Source organism: Papio anubis, chromosome X, assembly GCF_008728515.1.
Source record: "Papio anubis isolate 15944 chromosome X, Panubis1.0, whole genome shotgun sequence".
NCBI classification, from domain to species: Eukaryota; Metazoa; Chordata; class Mammalia; order Primates; family Cercopithecidae; genus Papio; species Papio anubis.
In genome coordinates, this window is record NC_044996.1 from 100,339,464 (window position 1) to 100,355,447 (window position 15,984).

Sequence of the window (15,984 nt, forward strand, 5' to 3'; positions counted from 1 at the left end):
GTCAGTAAGATAAACTAGAACAGGTTAAGAAACATTTAGGTAGTGGTTCAGCATTCTTATAATCTTTGCTTCTTGATGGTTGGCTTGCAATTTTCGTTTGCAAAAATGTTCGTCTTGAGTTATTCTCAATAACCTTTGGATAGGAGATTTTACGAGAAAACCACTTAAAAATATTAGTGATTAAATGTCCTGAATAGCATTTAGACAAGCATTCTTGCTCCATAATTAAAATAGATTTGGAATTCTTTCCTTCTGAAATTATAATTAAGAGATGATTACTTCTAGTAGACAGCCAATATTTACCAAATTATTAACTAGTCGAAAAAAGTATCTCCATGCTTTCAACCTTCAAACTGTTTCTAAGAGGACAACATACTCCAAATCTGAAAGAGTATGTGATTAATGCAATCAGCAGGGCATTTCACTAGAAACAGAATAAGCTCTCTTTAGCCATATATATATAATCTTGATTTACAGCATTCTCTATTCTCTATGCTTCTTCACTAATGCTTCCTGGAAAATTCATACAAAGAACAATATGATTAAATGAGAGTATGTGTCAAATGCTTCAGAAAATGGAGGTACAAATGCAAGGTGCTGTTATTACAAAATGAAATACTATCATTAATTAGCAGTGACTTGTGAACACTAATATAGATTGCTATATTTTACTAGTGATGGGGAATTTGCAGCACTCCTCCCCCAAATCATGTCATGCAAGCAAAAAAGCATGAGATTTCAAAATTGCCTAACATTAAAAAATAAGTCTCTTAATTTATTTTCATTCTAAAATAGAGCCCTTCATCCTGAATCCCCTTTTCCATATAAAATGTTACTAAGTCATGTACAGGATTTGTCAAGCCCATATAACATTCCTTTTAAAATCTTAAGTTCAATCACTATTTGTTTTCTACTATTATACTACATTTTGGCAGCAATTGTTTATTGGTCTGTCATTGCAGTAATTGCAACTTAACAATAAACCAGTCTGACATTTTAGGTCTTGAGGATACATACCATATATATTTCTTTAAAAATAATCATACTTTTTGTAAGCAATACTTTACAGTAGACACCTCAAAAATCTACCATAGATGTGAAACTTAAAACGAGAAAAATTTAAGTTCTAAATATTTATACATATATATCCAGATTTCTATATATATTATATATACATACATAAGTATATATAAAATATATATAATCAGATTTCAAAAATGAACAAAAACTGGGCACTGTACATAAAGTCTTTTTAAAACTCAAACAATAGAAAACTCTTTAAACATTAAACAATTTTAATAAAAGTTTCTGTACAATGCTAAGCAGTTTTATTTACACATAGAAAATGTAATAGGAGTAGTGTTTGAAATTACAGAACTCCTTAAAATTTCAATGGCAGGTAAATCTGGAAAAAATAACAGCATTCCATTCACAAATATTTTCAAGCAATAAATATGTATTTATAAATAGTGTAAATTTACATCAAGATTAGAAACAAAAATCACAAATCTGAAGTTTATTCCTTAGTCTATGTGCAATCCATTACCTTTGTGACTTGGCTGTTAATTTTTTTAATGTTTTATTTAGGAACCAAAAGTGTAACCATTATGGTCTCAAAACAAGACAGAAAAACATAAAAGCAGTAAAAAAGTGTCTTACCTAACTTTTCACATTAAAAAAAAGTTGACCAAAGAAAGACTTAAAATTGCTAACTACCTTACAAAGAAATGACCAGCTAGGCTAGTATTTTTTTTCCAAGGAAAATTCTGAAGGGGGAAAAGACAGATGAAAACAAATTCATCAGCCCAGAAATAGAGAAATATAAAAGAGGTTGTCTTCAAGTCAGTAGTCTGTAAGATGTTGCCAGTTTTGTCAGATATATACAAAACATGGAAATTATTATTTTTTTGTGAAGTACAGCTGATCAGCTTTGTGAGAGTCCTGGAGTAGGAGCAGTACTCTCTCCCGTCCAGCTGGTTGACACTCCGCACTTGGAAGGTTGCATAGACACAGTTTTCAGCCAGCAGCCTTACGAGATAGCTACAAAAACCAGTGGTGCAGAACTGGGTTATTTCCTGAATAGCAGAAAAGGTCTCATTTAATGTCCATGGAACAATATCAAGATGAGGCGGATGGTAATGGAGGAGCCTGAAAATAAAAGTAAGGTAGGTTATTTTGATATACAAATTGTTAATAGCTCATGGCTACAAACATATAGTCTGCTTATGAAGTTAGGGGAAATAACTCTCAAAAAGTTCACCAGCCTGCTACACAACATAAAAGTACAACCTACCTTACTATCTCCGATTCAGCCAATTTTCCTAAGAGTCTAAGACCATTATCCTACTCAGTGTACTTGCAATTTTCTATATTTCTTCACCAATTAGTCAAAAACTCTTGGAATGTTATTAAGTTTACCGTTTCTTAAGATTGCTTAAAAAAAGGGGGGCTTCTTGAAAAATAATTTAACAAGTTACAATTTCACTAGTGACTGTCTTCAGAATCTATCTCAGCTAGGTAATATATTTTCTTCAACATATTCCAGATAATTTTCTTCTTCAAGCAATCTTGAAGACTATTCAAGTGAAAATATCAGAAACTAAATTTCAAAAAGTTAGTTTCTGATCACATATGTGTGGGAGACAAGTACTGGAGAAAATCAACAATTCATAAATTATCTCTGTTTCTATTCATAAAGCTATTGATCTGCTAAAGTAAAATGCTTCCCCCAAGCATCTGCTGTCTGAAATTAAAAACTGTGTGCAATTTATAAGTATACTTGAATTTCATAAGGTTATATAACATACCAGGAAGTTAAGCTCCATTAAATATTCCCATGAGGTTAATACTTCTGGCAAGGACAAAATTTTAAACAAATACAATTAGCTCTAAAAGCAGAAGTATATTTAAAAGCACATTTACTGATTCATTTTGTGGGCTCTAATAACCTACGTACACAAACATTTTATCAACTTATCAACTGAGATAAAATGACATAAAGGATATGATAGTGTTCCATCTAAAGCACGTGAAGATTTTTAAATGTAATTGTTGTAAAATTATTTAGGCTGGTCTTACCTAGGAAGAAAACTGAAAATGATATATGCCAATTTTATAGGAATAAATACATGGAAATGGAGGGGGGAATGATATGAATACACCCTCATGCAATATGTAATGAGCCAAAGGGAAATTTAAAATATTTCATTACCTCCTACTTATCAGGTGGCAGAACAAACACTGCTGCTTCATAACCCAGCTAACTATGTACTCACATGTTGATTTGACTTACTAATGTAAATTGGTCATAGACTTGCATCAGGTCCTCCATTTTGTACTGTTCTAGCACCACAAAGTTTTCCAGGTTTCCGCTTGTTTTTCGTGCACAATCTTGGCAATGTACTATGTAGGTCTTTCGTGAATTACTCTCATTAGTGACAAAAAGCAAATCAAAAACCTCCACCTGTTTTATACAAGAGAAAAACGTATTCAATAGAGATGGTGGTATTCACTGTACTGCTTTAGTATAATCATGGAATTCTACTTGAATGAAATTGTGGACAGTGATCTCTGGTTAAGAGTAGGTGGTAAGAAAAACATGGCTGTGTTTGAGAATCTTTAACAGACCAGGTTTATTTTGCACCAAATCGAAAGACATGGGTAGTAATGCATATTTAGGGGAATAATCAAAGGGAATGACATACTCATGTCATTGAACCCAGTTCAAAAGTTTGATAAAGGTCAACCTATTTTTAAATCTAAAACATTAGCATACAATCAGATGTAAGTGATCATTTTTATGTATTCATGAGTATAGCATGATTTTAGAAATAATACCTCTGTCTTATACAGAAAGATTGATGAGTTGCTAGGGTTCAGGTAGGATAAGGAACATCGCATTTAACTGGAATCTATCTGATCTCCTAATGACTTACTTTGGTCAGGTCATACAACATTAAAAAAAAAAAAAAAAATCAATGGATTCAATCATTTCAAATACAGGTTGATGTTAGAATTACAGAATTTCAAGGTTTGAAATGAACCATCAACAACCTGTCTTTGGCTTATCCTTAAATTTCTTCAATGACAGAAAACTCTTACGATCTCATGTCTTCTTTTAACAGTAAACGACAATCCTAGAGTTCACCATGTTATCCATTACTGTCAACAGGCAACAATACAAACCTAGTGACCTGAGCTAGAAAATTGGTGAGCATTCAACTTGTCCTTCTACTTCTGCCATTTAATGAGGTGTCTCACTGATTTTACCCTCTAAATATTTTTTAATTCTTTCCCTTCTTTAATATTCCCATTGCCAGGTTCTAGTCTAGGCCTTAAAATAACAACTCTTAAGACCACTGCAATAGCTTATATACCACTGTCCTTTCCAACCACTTTTCTCCCTGAAACACATATCTCACCCTTAGTTGCTTGCTCAAAACCTTTTAATGGCTTCAGTGACCGTGGATTATCAAATTCCTTAAAACCATTCAAGATGTGCTACAAATTACATGCCACCTAGACTTACGAGTGGAATTTGCACAGTCTGTGTTCCAGCCAAATTGGAACACATTCAACCTTTTCTAAAACCTTTCCATTTCCCCGTTCTCTTCTTGTTCCTATAGCCCATGACAGTCTACTTCCGATTCTCATCACTTTTTTAGCCTACTGATATCATACTCTTTTTTCAAGGATGGACTCAAATGCTAATACTTTTGTGAATTCTTATGCCAATACTAGAAGAAAAAAATCAGGTCATTTTCCCCCTCAGTGTTATCATTAAGTCCAACTTCACATTCATCATAGTCTCATGTACATTACAATTAGTTGTTTATAATCTCTCTGCTCCAAGTAGAATTTAAGCTCCTTCATAGCAGGCGCCACATCTTTGTTCCTACACCTCTTGCAAGCCTTGGCCACACAATATTGACAAATGTATTGTGAATTGCACCAGAGAGGACTGATAATCGATCTGCCTAGAGTTATACCAAACATTCAGTTTATTGGCATCTGTGTACATCGATTGTTCCTAGTTTAAAATCTCAGACTAAATTTGCTGATTATCATCTGTTGAAGATCTACCACAAAAATGACTATGTAGTAGATACTTTTGAGGTTAATTCGCAGTGAAATATTGTTATTATCACACTGAATTTTAATATAATGGCTAAGTAACAAAATTGAATACAATATTAATTACTATAAACTGGATTACACAAAAGTATAAAAAAGTTTTTTAAAAATAAAGAGAAATCAAAAGTGGAGAGGGAAGAGGCTTTATAAAACAACTGTGGATAAGAACAATTACTTACTTCACAAATGCTACAGTAATGAGCTGGTTCTTCTTTTGTCCGCCCATGCCATATAATCTCTTTTCCTGCAGCAATAAGAGCTTCCCTCAATGTCTGACATTGCTTCAGAGTCCTTAGAAGACAATACCTATTGTGGGGGAGAAATTATTTGTGACCAGCAACTGAATATTGAATATTTTTAGCATAAAAGATATACCAACTAGAAATAATGCCAAGAGACTTGATTCTAATGTCTATGACTTCATAATTTTTATTTCAATTTATCAAATACTCTCAGGTTTTAAAATGACAATGCTCAGGCCTGATGAAGACCATATTAAAACATTTAAAGTTGAGAAAATTGATATCTGGATATCAAAATATAATGGTCTTAGTACATAAAAACTGACTTCCTGCTTAAATGTGAGTTGCTAATTTTGGCTCTTATTTGGGCAAGTCAGTTAACCTCTCTGGGAGTCAATTTCCTCATCCTTGAAATAAGGGGTGTGAATTCCAGATATGAACTTCTATGATTCTAATAAGGCAGGAAGGCACATTATTTTTTTTAAATCAACACTACCTAAACACTCATTAACAGCATCATCTGTACAGCTGCTTTTGAAACTCAAGTCCATAAGCAGAAAAAATATTTATGAATTTAGTCACTACAGGATACGATATTCATTTAACTATAAATACTAAAGAAAAAAGTATGTCTTCATTTTATCTTGAAGGTAACAGTGGAATCCATTCATATAAACACAATTTAACTTTTCTTATACCTTTTCTAAACTCATACTTAGGAAGCTAACAACATAGTAAATTCTCACAATTTGTACTGATTCTCCTATAGTTTTCTGTCATTACTTGGAGTTGTTTGCTCAATTATCTTACTCTCCTGTGAATCTTAGTGGCTCAGGTTCTCCATTTGAACGGAGAGGTTGAACTAGATGATCTCTAAGGCACTTTTCAGCTCTAAAATTCGGAGACAATGAAAATATCCTAAAGAAAAGGAAATGGGTTTAGCAACTGAGTGTTGTCTTGAAAGCAAAGGTCTTATCTATTGCATTCCTGCTATCTACTTATCTACTCACCACCTAGGGCAGTGCCTAGCATATAGTAGCTTAATCAATATACAACTAAAATTCAAATTATAAGTACTAAAATATTTAATTTACCTTATTTTATATTTCTTTGTTATTTTATAAGTTACTATGTTAAAATATTGTTATGTATCCAAACCCATGTATATTAACCCAGCAGTGGTTGGGGAGGCGGGGAATAACTAAAAACATCTGTAAAACCTGTTAGCTTATTTAATAAGTATAAAACAATATTGATTTCATAGTTGTAGGCCAATTCCTTAAGTATCATATTTAAAGACTGCACTCTCAGCTTGGCTTCAACAATTCTTGCATATTTAACTTAAACATTGCTTTAGACCAGCGGTCCCCAACCTTTTTGGCACCAGAGATCGGTTTCGTGGAAGATTAGTTTTTCCACAGACCTAGGGGGAGGGGCGGGGGGAATGGTTTTGGGATGAAACTGTTCCACCTCAGATCATCAGGCATTAGCTTCTCATAAGGAGCAAGGAACCCAGATCCCTTGCATGTGCAGTTCACAATAGTGTTCCTGCTCCTTTGAGAATCTAATAACACCACTGATCTGAAAGGAGGTGGAGTTCAAGCAGTAATGCCAGCTTGCCTGCTGCTCACCTCCTGCTGTGCAGCTCAGTTCCTAACAGGCCATGGACTGATACTGGTCTGCAGCCCAGGGGTTGGGGACCCCTGCTTTAGCCTGTGGTTGCGTGTCAAGGTTAGGACAGCTATCGATGTGTACATGCGTGCCTGTACAGGGCACCAGGGAAGGTAGCAAGTAAAAATTTAGATCACGGCAAAGACAGAATATAATTCAGACTCTGTCTCTAGCTCTTGAACAGCACCTGCTCCTCTCTTCTTCCCTCCCCATGTCCCATACAATTCACTTCTAAAGGTACAGATTTTACTGAACAAGTTTTCCAAGTAGGGCTTCAAAATAAGATCTCTTATAGAAAAATGCAGATACCATTGGAAGACTTCAAACTCAACTGTCCTTCCACATGGCCAAACAAAAATAATATAATAAAAGTAAATAAAAAATAAGAACCAGAGAGGAGCCATGTATTTGCTATTTCATATACATTATGCCAAGTAAGCCTCCTAACCACCATGTGGAGAAAGGTTATCTCTATCTTGCAAATGGGGAAAAGGGAGTGCAGAGAAGTTAAGTTTGTCTAATGTCATAAAGCTATTTAAGTGGTTGAGCTATGAGTTTTTAAAAGAAAATTTCAAGCTTCCCCTTACTATCTCACACTGTACCCTTCTTTTTCGTCTCTTTTCACATCTTATTCTCACCCACTCCGCTTCTTGTGAAGATGAGATTCTTGGGCTCAGGAAGCACAGTTTTTCCAAACACACAGCCTTGATTCTATAGAGTATCAGGCTACTTGTTACTCAGCAGATAAATTTTCATCTTCAATGCCACTGACTACTTTGGCACTTAGACTGTAGTTTACAATGTATTGTTAGTTTGGCAGTTTCATCTTTAAAAAGGCATTATATTGATTTCCTGCAAGTAACAAGGGGTCTGAGATAAGGCTGCTAAGAGTAAATACTAAGCCTTAAGTAGTCAGTCTGCTTCTGGAATAAATTCTGCTCCAGAATTTATATTTTATATTTTGTGTGATACCAAAAACTTAGAAAACTGACAGTTCTATTAATCTTATCTGAGGATGAATAACAAAATTGTGATTTCTCCTTGCCTTTACTTTTTTAACACTGAAAATTTTTTTTCCTTCCCATTTTCAAAAGGCAGCAGTTGGAACAGAAGGAGAATTTAGAGAGAGAGAGGCTCTTATGGAGTCCACAGTAATGAGCAAGTCCTAAAAAGAAAGAATGTGATTCAACTTAAGGATAGGGAAAAATAGAAAGTAAAGTGATTTAGGGAAAGGATCCTAGTAAAGAAACAGATATAATATTTAAGACTTAACAATAACCTGTTCTGCTTTGACTAGCCCCAGACTGATTTTATACAAAGACAACATTTAAGTACATTAAAGAGCTAAAAAATAAAAGCTAAACAATCAGGATTCTCATTTCCTCTTAATTTTAGTTTTGCTAAATTTCTGTAAGTTTACCTTATGGTAATTAATAATTCAATTTGCGGGCTGGGCGTGGTGGCTTGTGCCTGTAATCCCAGCACTTTGGGAGGCCGAGGCGGGTGGATCACCTGAGGTTGGGAGTTTGAGACCAGGCTGACCAACATGGAGAATCCCCGTCTCTACTAAACATACAAAATTAGCCAGGCATGGTGGCATATGCCTGTAATTCCAGCTACTGGGGAGGCTGAGGCAGAATAATTGCTTGAATCCGGGAGATGGAGGCTGTGGTGAGACGAGATCGCACCATTGCACTCCAGCCTGGGCAACAAGAGTGAAACTCCATCTCAAAAAAAAAAAAAAAAAAGAATTCAATTTGCTAAAAACGAAAGAATAAATCATTTGCAGAAGTTGTAAACACATACAAGATGGAAAATGCTATTTTGCATACATGCACTTTAGAAACAAGATCAAAAATGATTTCAGCAGCTAGAAAAGCAAGAAATCCTTTGACGTTTAAGGATCAGTATTGGCTTCAGGACCCAATCTCTGTTTTTAGCTATTTGGATGAAAGACTACACAAAAAGGCAGGGGACAAAGGAAGTTCCAGAATGGAAGAAAACCATAAGGAAGAGGCTGATTGAGAGCTTGGCATATTTGAGGTTATATACTAGAATCTAATCCAACCAAAAAGTGATCTGCAAAGATGAAACTTAAAGAGCGATAGAATTTTAGAGAACAACTTCACACAGGGAATAGAATGAAAATACACTTGCAATATTAGAACAAGAGAACTGAATAAAATAATATGTAGACATATTATCAAAAGCCTTACTTATGGGCAATTAATGCACAGTATATTCGTAAATCAATACATGAGGACATTAGGCAAAAAATAAACATAGCATGCTATGGATACTAAAAGGAGAGAGATCATCTTCAGGTGAGGGGAAGTAGAGAATCACAGAAGTTTTCATACAGAAGTTGAAATTTCTGAATCAATTTATTTATGAACAGGACAAAGAGGTGCGGGAAGGCACATTCTGAACAGAAAGAATGCCACAATAAGGTAGTATGGGGGCTTCTTTAGGGAACAAACAACTGTTCTTACAAGATTTTAATCTTCGCATGAAGTTTCTGGGGCAGGAAATAATAGGAATGAAGCTGTAATATTATATTACATCAAAGTTAAGACAACACTGGGGGTTACTCTGACATTCTAATGGCAATGTGACTCAGTTTCCAAAGTAAGTTACCAAACAAATATCAATGTGGAGATAGATGAAATATGGATTAACTTGGTATTGCACTTTTAAATGCTTTATGGTAACAGTCTCAGCCACTGAGAAGTAGATAACAAATTAACGAACACCAAGAGGTGCCTTGCTCTGCCCAGTCTGCCTTACTGAAAGAGCCATGTAGGAAAAGCAAGCCAACATATGAGCTCTGAAAACTCTCTTGCCACCTGTCACTCCAGGGTTGTGTTGTCCTAGGACAACAGTGGGTATATGAATGTCAATAAGGCATCTAACAGTTTTATTTACACCAACCACATGGCTGAAAATCAAGGTCTCAGTCAATGATAAAATGCGTATCTTAAGAACTTTAAGCTCCTAGATGGAAAAAAAAAAGCATGAAAGCAGATATATATTAACCATGAGAATGCAGTTTTAGAATTTTTAGATTTTGTTTGGTCAGTGTTATCAAAAAGCATTATATATCAAACCCAACAGAGTATCAGAATACTGCCAGGACTACAGCAGTAGGATCAATGCTAACTATGGACTGGTCTTTATGGCTATACCATTATCTATGCACACTGTTGGAAAAATCTTGTTCCATTATTAGGTCAAATGGGTGTGGAATAAAAAGTTGTATAACACTATAATACCATATTTATCCATTTAAATAAGGGAATCAAAGGAGAGTTAATACTTATGAGTTTGCTTTTACATTTTGGAATTCTGTGTTTGTGATAAAGTATATTTTATGTAGGTAGGTAAGGTAATAACCTATAATGTATGTGAAAGAAAAGGGAGCAAAAAAATTCTTAGTTCTAAAAAAGACCTAACTTGTCTGATAAGATTCACTAGGTCACCATGAAAAAGGTTCCCGAAGTTCTTGGCATAGAGCTCTGAAAACCTATTTTAATAAGAGTTCCAGGTGATTCCTGTGATCAGCAAGTAAGAGAACCAGCACAAATCTCTTACTCCGTAAGTGTCAAAATTAAAACCAGTGTCTCAGATTTGTAGTGTATTTTTCAAGAGACACTGGTAAAATATCAACCTCACAAATCACTGCGTTTTTAGGGTTAGAGCCTTTAAGAGACCATAGAAAGAGCTGTAGAGTGGGCAAGAGCAGACTCTATACCTAGACTCTCTGGGTTCAAATTCCAGCTGCACACTTCTTTCTGTGCCTCAGTTTCCTCAGCTGAAAAAATATTTAACTTACAGTGCTGTTATAAGGATTACATATGTTATATAAAATACTTAGACTTGTGCCTGGCAGTTAATGCTCAACAAATGTTAATTATTTGAACATGACATGTCAAATTCCTAAACTGTATTAAAATAATCATATAATTACTAAAGTTATTTAATTTGAAAAAATTGTATGATGAATGCCAACTCAAAGTATAATAGTTAACACACCAAAAAGAAAATGAAACAAGGTTATTCAAAAGGTGTTTAGTCTGGATTCCATTAGATAAGGGTTTTTCAATCTCAGCACTATTGGTATTTATAGCTGGGTAATTCTTTGTTATGGGGAGCTGTCCTGTGCACTGCAGGATATTTAACAGCAGCATTCCTAATCTCTACTCAAAAAACCTAGTAGCATCTCTCCCACTCAAGCCATGATGTTGGCATATGTCCCCTGGGAAAGGAAAGCAGGGGGAGGAAAAACTGTCCACATTTGAGAACCACTACACTAGGTCCAAGAATATTAACTAAAAAAAAGAAGGTAATTGGGGTTTCTATAAAATAGTAATAATTACAACAACTACCATTTGCTGAATGCTTACCCTATGCTAAGACTCACATAACAGTCATAGAAGTTATTTTAGAAAGACAGTATTATCCCCATTTTTCCAAAGAGGAAATAAAGACTAATAGGTTTAGTAATTTGTCCCCAATCCCCCAGCCAGTAAATGAAGAAGCTAAGATATGAAGGCAGATTAGATTCCAGAAAACTACACGATGCTGCCCTTCCTGTAATATTTTACTGGGATATTAAATAGTGTAGACTCTAAGACTTAGGAAAATAAAAAAGGATGGGCAAATAATGAACACATAGTGATCATATATACACAAAAGGCACAGAGAAAGCACATAAAACATTAATATTGTGCATATAAGATGGCACATTTAAAAACTGAAATATTGGCCAGGCATGGTGGCTCATGCCTGTTAATCCTAGAACTTTGGGAAGCTGAGGCAGGAGGATCCCTTGAGCCCAGGAGTCTGAGACCAGCCTGGGCAACATAGGGTGACCCTGTCTTTATTTTTTTAATTAAAAAAAAGAAACAGAAAAAGAAAGAAAAAGAAAAAATATAAAACAGTGCTTTATAAGATGGTCAAAAGAATGACAAAATAATATGACAAGAAATTAAGTTTGTGGGGAGTGGTTTTCAATGAGCTCGGCACTGTTGAAATTTAAGAGAACTTATTTTCAACCATTGGCTTATATGTTATTAATATTTTTAGAATGTGTTATTGTCTGGCAGATTACAGGGGGTAAGACAAGTGAATGTGTATCTTGAAAATTAACTTTCTACTCCTCAGCGTACTATTTGATATGCTCCTCCTAAATCTAAGACTTCCTAACATTAAACTTTTCAGAGGAAAATGCACTCCTTGGCATTCTGTTTTTGACATATTTTAAAATTTACTAAACTACTTATCGTGGTGATTTAAGTGGAAGTCACAAAGTTGCTGGTGAACAAACCAACATTTCCAATGTATTGGAAACATACTACCATTGCACTAGCTTGACAACGGTCCAACATGACTGTAACAACTTATAGCATATTTGTTGGGGGTCGGCTTTATGAACTGCACCTGTAAGTCTATTTATTCTGAAAGCCTGTTATCTACAGGGAAATCTCATCAGTACCAACAGTCTGCAGAGCTCATCTCCTGCACTAACACTTGATTCCTTTCAAATGTCCTGTTAAAAAAAATACTTCAGAAGGCAAAACAAGGAATGTATGAGTCTTACGAAAATGACGTAAAGAGTCTTAGTATTGTACAAAGAGAAAAATAAAATATAGGCCAAAGTATTGTATCTCAAATATCTTAAAACGGGAATCGTGAATTTGCAGAGTGATGGTTTTTGTGGGTTTTTTTTTTTTGAGACAGAGTCTCGCTCCATCACCCAGACTAGAGTGCAGTGGCTCAATCTTGGCTCACTGCAACCTCCAATTCCCGAGTTCAAGTGATTCTCCTGCCTCAGCCTTCCAAGTAGCTGGGACTACAGGTGTGTGCCACCACACCCAGCTAATTTTTTGTAGTTTTAATAGAGATGGGTTTCACCATTTTAGCCGGGATGGTCTCGATCTCTTGACCTTGTGATCTGCCCGACTTGGCCTCCCAAAGTGTTGGGATTACAGGCGTGAGCCACTGCGCCTGGCGAGGGTTTCTTTTAAATCTTAATCTACCAGTTGTAAAATTAAAACCACAGGATAAAAATCATATACTATGACAAAGATGGGTTAAAAAGTAACAATAATCTCCTCACCCCTAGTTTTAAGTTTTCAAATTGCCTTTTTAGTAAAACTTAATTTACTCAGGACCCACTAAGGAAAATATCTCTGACATAGTTATGCTGGAGTGAGGCAGGAGTTAAACAAAAGTAAACATCATTAGTTGTTTTTGTCAAAAATTTACCCCAAATACAATTATGAGAAAACAAATCCAGAATGTAGAACTCCGCACAACACAAAGGTATGCTGTCTTCAAAAAGAAAATGTCATTAAAAAAAGACTTTCACAGGTTTAAAAGAGACTAAAGAAGACACAATGACTACATACTCAATTAAATGTGAACCTTAATTCAATATGGATAAGGGTGGTAGAGTGAGCAGAGGCAAGCACTTAAAAAAAAAAAAAAGACATTTTTGGATAGTTGGGGAAATCTAAATGTGGACTGTGTATTAACTCATACTACAGAATTTCATGTTTCCTAAATATGGTAAATCATGTTACAGGTATGTAGGAGAATAAGCTTATTCTTAAGACGCAGGATGAAGTATTTGAAGTGGTATGTCATGATGTCTGCAAATTACTTTTTCATATAGCTCATATGAAAAAGTGCGTGCAAGCATGTATGCGTATACAGAGACTGCTGAATAAACGTGGCAAAAACTTAACTGATGAATCCAAATGAAGTTACACAAGTATTTGTTGTACTATATTTCAACTTTTTTTTGTACGTTTAAGAAATTTCAAAGTAAAAGTTGGAGGAAAAAGTATAAACAAGTTGGGGAGGAGTACAGCGATGTGTTACACACGTAAATTTTATATATTTTAAAGGAGACTAGATATATTAACCTAGAAAAACTGTCATAGTTGATTGAATTAAAGGAGATCAGTACCCTTGATCTTAAAGTTTTCCTTTATTCATTTCTTTGTATAGGCACTGCTCTACCTTAAAAATAGCGAATGGTTCGGAAAACTCAACAGCTAATACCTTAGCAGTGACTGCCTATCAGCCAGCTGAGGGCTACAAATGTATTATCTCAGACTCCTTTTCTAAGCAATAGAACCATACATCCATCTAGTTGCTATTTAATAGAAATTTCAACTTAAATCTTGTAGGATCAATTCAAGTTCTGCATGTCTAAAGCTAGTCAAGTTGATAACCATCATTCTCTACACCCAACTCATTTCTTCTTTATCCCCAATTTCATCAACAAGCACAAATGTTCCACTGTCTGGCCCAAGCCAAAGTCCAGCAATACAGATTTCTCCCTCAACTCTACCACCAATCAATCGTCAAGTGTAGTCTATTTTACCCTCTAATCTTTGTCTCTCCTTTTGTCTGAACTGGAGCAATTACCTTCTAATTTATGCCTCTAAATCTTCTGCCTTCCATTTAATGCTTCATCTTGCTACCAAGTGATCCAACATGCAAATTTGACCATTATTTAAAATATTAAAAATGATAAAGACGTCTCATTGGCAGTCACTGCCAATGTGAAGCCTAAATGAAATTTTTAGCAACGAAAGTTTAAATCTATCTTCAGCTAACATGAACACACAAGTATGGCATAAACCAGGGAAAGACACTTAAAAGTTTGGTCTAAAGGAGAAATTAAAATTAAGTTCATTTGCAGAGAAAAGTTATTTCATTTAACAGTTAAATGAAGTCAAAAGAGAAAGTTATGCACTGAGCTGCCACTTAAATTTTCCTACGGAGTTAGGCTGTGAACTTTTAAGTCGAGTTCACTACATTATCAAATGAAAGAAGTAATCAAGATAATATATATTCTTTGGACTTAGGTCAACACAGGAAATATCTGGAAGAATGTGAAGCAGAATATGATTAATGTATTTTAGCAAAATGGCTAGGTTGTAGAAATTCAAAGAGATTTACTAAATGACTTACTCAGATAAACAGAACTTTATGGAATCACAGGGTCCTTAAAGACCAGACTTGAATGGAAAAGTGTAGAGAAAAAGCAAGAGTGATATTGACTTGCTTAAAGAACTACAGGGGATTCATTCTCAAAACGATAATGAGGAGTCAGGAGGTGACAACAGAAGAAAACACCATTTCCCATTATTAAATAACCCAGTGCAAATACAGGTTCATAATCCCTTATTATAATCCCACAAAATTTTCATAAATCTTGCATAAACTCAAGTGGTGCTGAAATTTGACCTGGGGCTACTTATAGTATTCACTGAGCTCATTATAGTGACTATTTCTATGTTTTAGTGCTGAAATATTAATATGTTTGATCCCAGGATACTGCAACAGATCCTGCTGGGAAGGTACAATATATTATAAATGTACTCAATAACCTTTTCTAAATCTAAAAAACATTATTTTCTTTTAAACTTTTAAGTTCAGGGGTACACGTGGTCTGTTATAGGTAAGCTTGTGTCATGGGGGTTTGTTGTACGATTATTTCGTCACACAGGTATTAAGTCTAGTATCCATTAGTTATTTTTCCTTTCTCTCCTCCCACCCTCCACACTCCAACTGGTCCTAGTGTCTGCTGTTCCCCTCTATGCGTCCATGTGGCCTCATAAGTTAGCTCCCACTTATATACCACATTTTCTTTATGCAGTCTACCACTGATGAGCATTTAGGTTGATTCCATGTCTTTGCTATTGTGAATAGTGCTGCAATTAATATATGTGTGCATGTGTCTTTATGACAGAATAATTTATATTCCTTTGGTTATATACTCAGTAATGGGATTGCTGAGTTGAATGGTAGTTCTGCTTTTGGCTCTTTGAGGAATCACCACACTGCTTTCCACAATGGTTGAACTAATTTACAATCCCACCAACAGTGTAAGTGCTCCTTTTTCTCCACATCCTTGCCAGCA

The 15,984-nt window shown here is 35.0% G+C and overlaps 1 protein-coding gene across 22 annotated transcripts in view; it reads right to left on the bottom strand.

Annotated features, from left to right (window-relative positions):
- Positions 1-926: 926 nt before the first annotated feature.
- The window catches only part of KDM6A (lysine demethylase 6A), a 231,800-nt gene continuing 216,742 nt past the window's right edge, over positions 927-15,984 (bottom strand). For 11 of the 22 annotated variants that reach the window (XM_031660982.1, XM_031660981.1, XM_021932609.2 and 8 more), the window contains 4 exons: positions 6,186-6,293; positions 5,313-5,439; positions 3,293-3,463; positions 927-2,148 (listed from right to left, as the gene is read on the bottom strand). In XM_031660982.1, coding sequence (XP_031516842.1) covers positions 2,119-2,148; positions 3,293-3,463; positions 5,313-5,439; positions 6,186-6,293 — 436 coding nt within the window. In that variant the 3' untranslated portion in view covers positions 927-2,118. Of the gene's footprint in view, positions 2,149-3,292; positions 3,464-5,312; positions 5,440-6,121; positions 6,294-15,984 lie in introns of those variants that run through there. The other 11 variants (XR_004180861.1, XM_017953897.3, XM_009197444.4 and 8 more) reach the window with 2 other exon arrangements.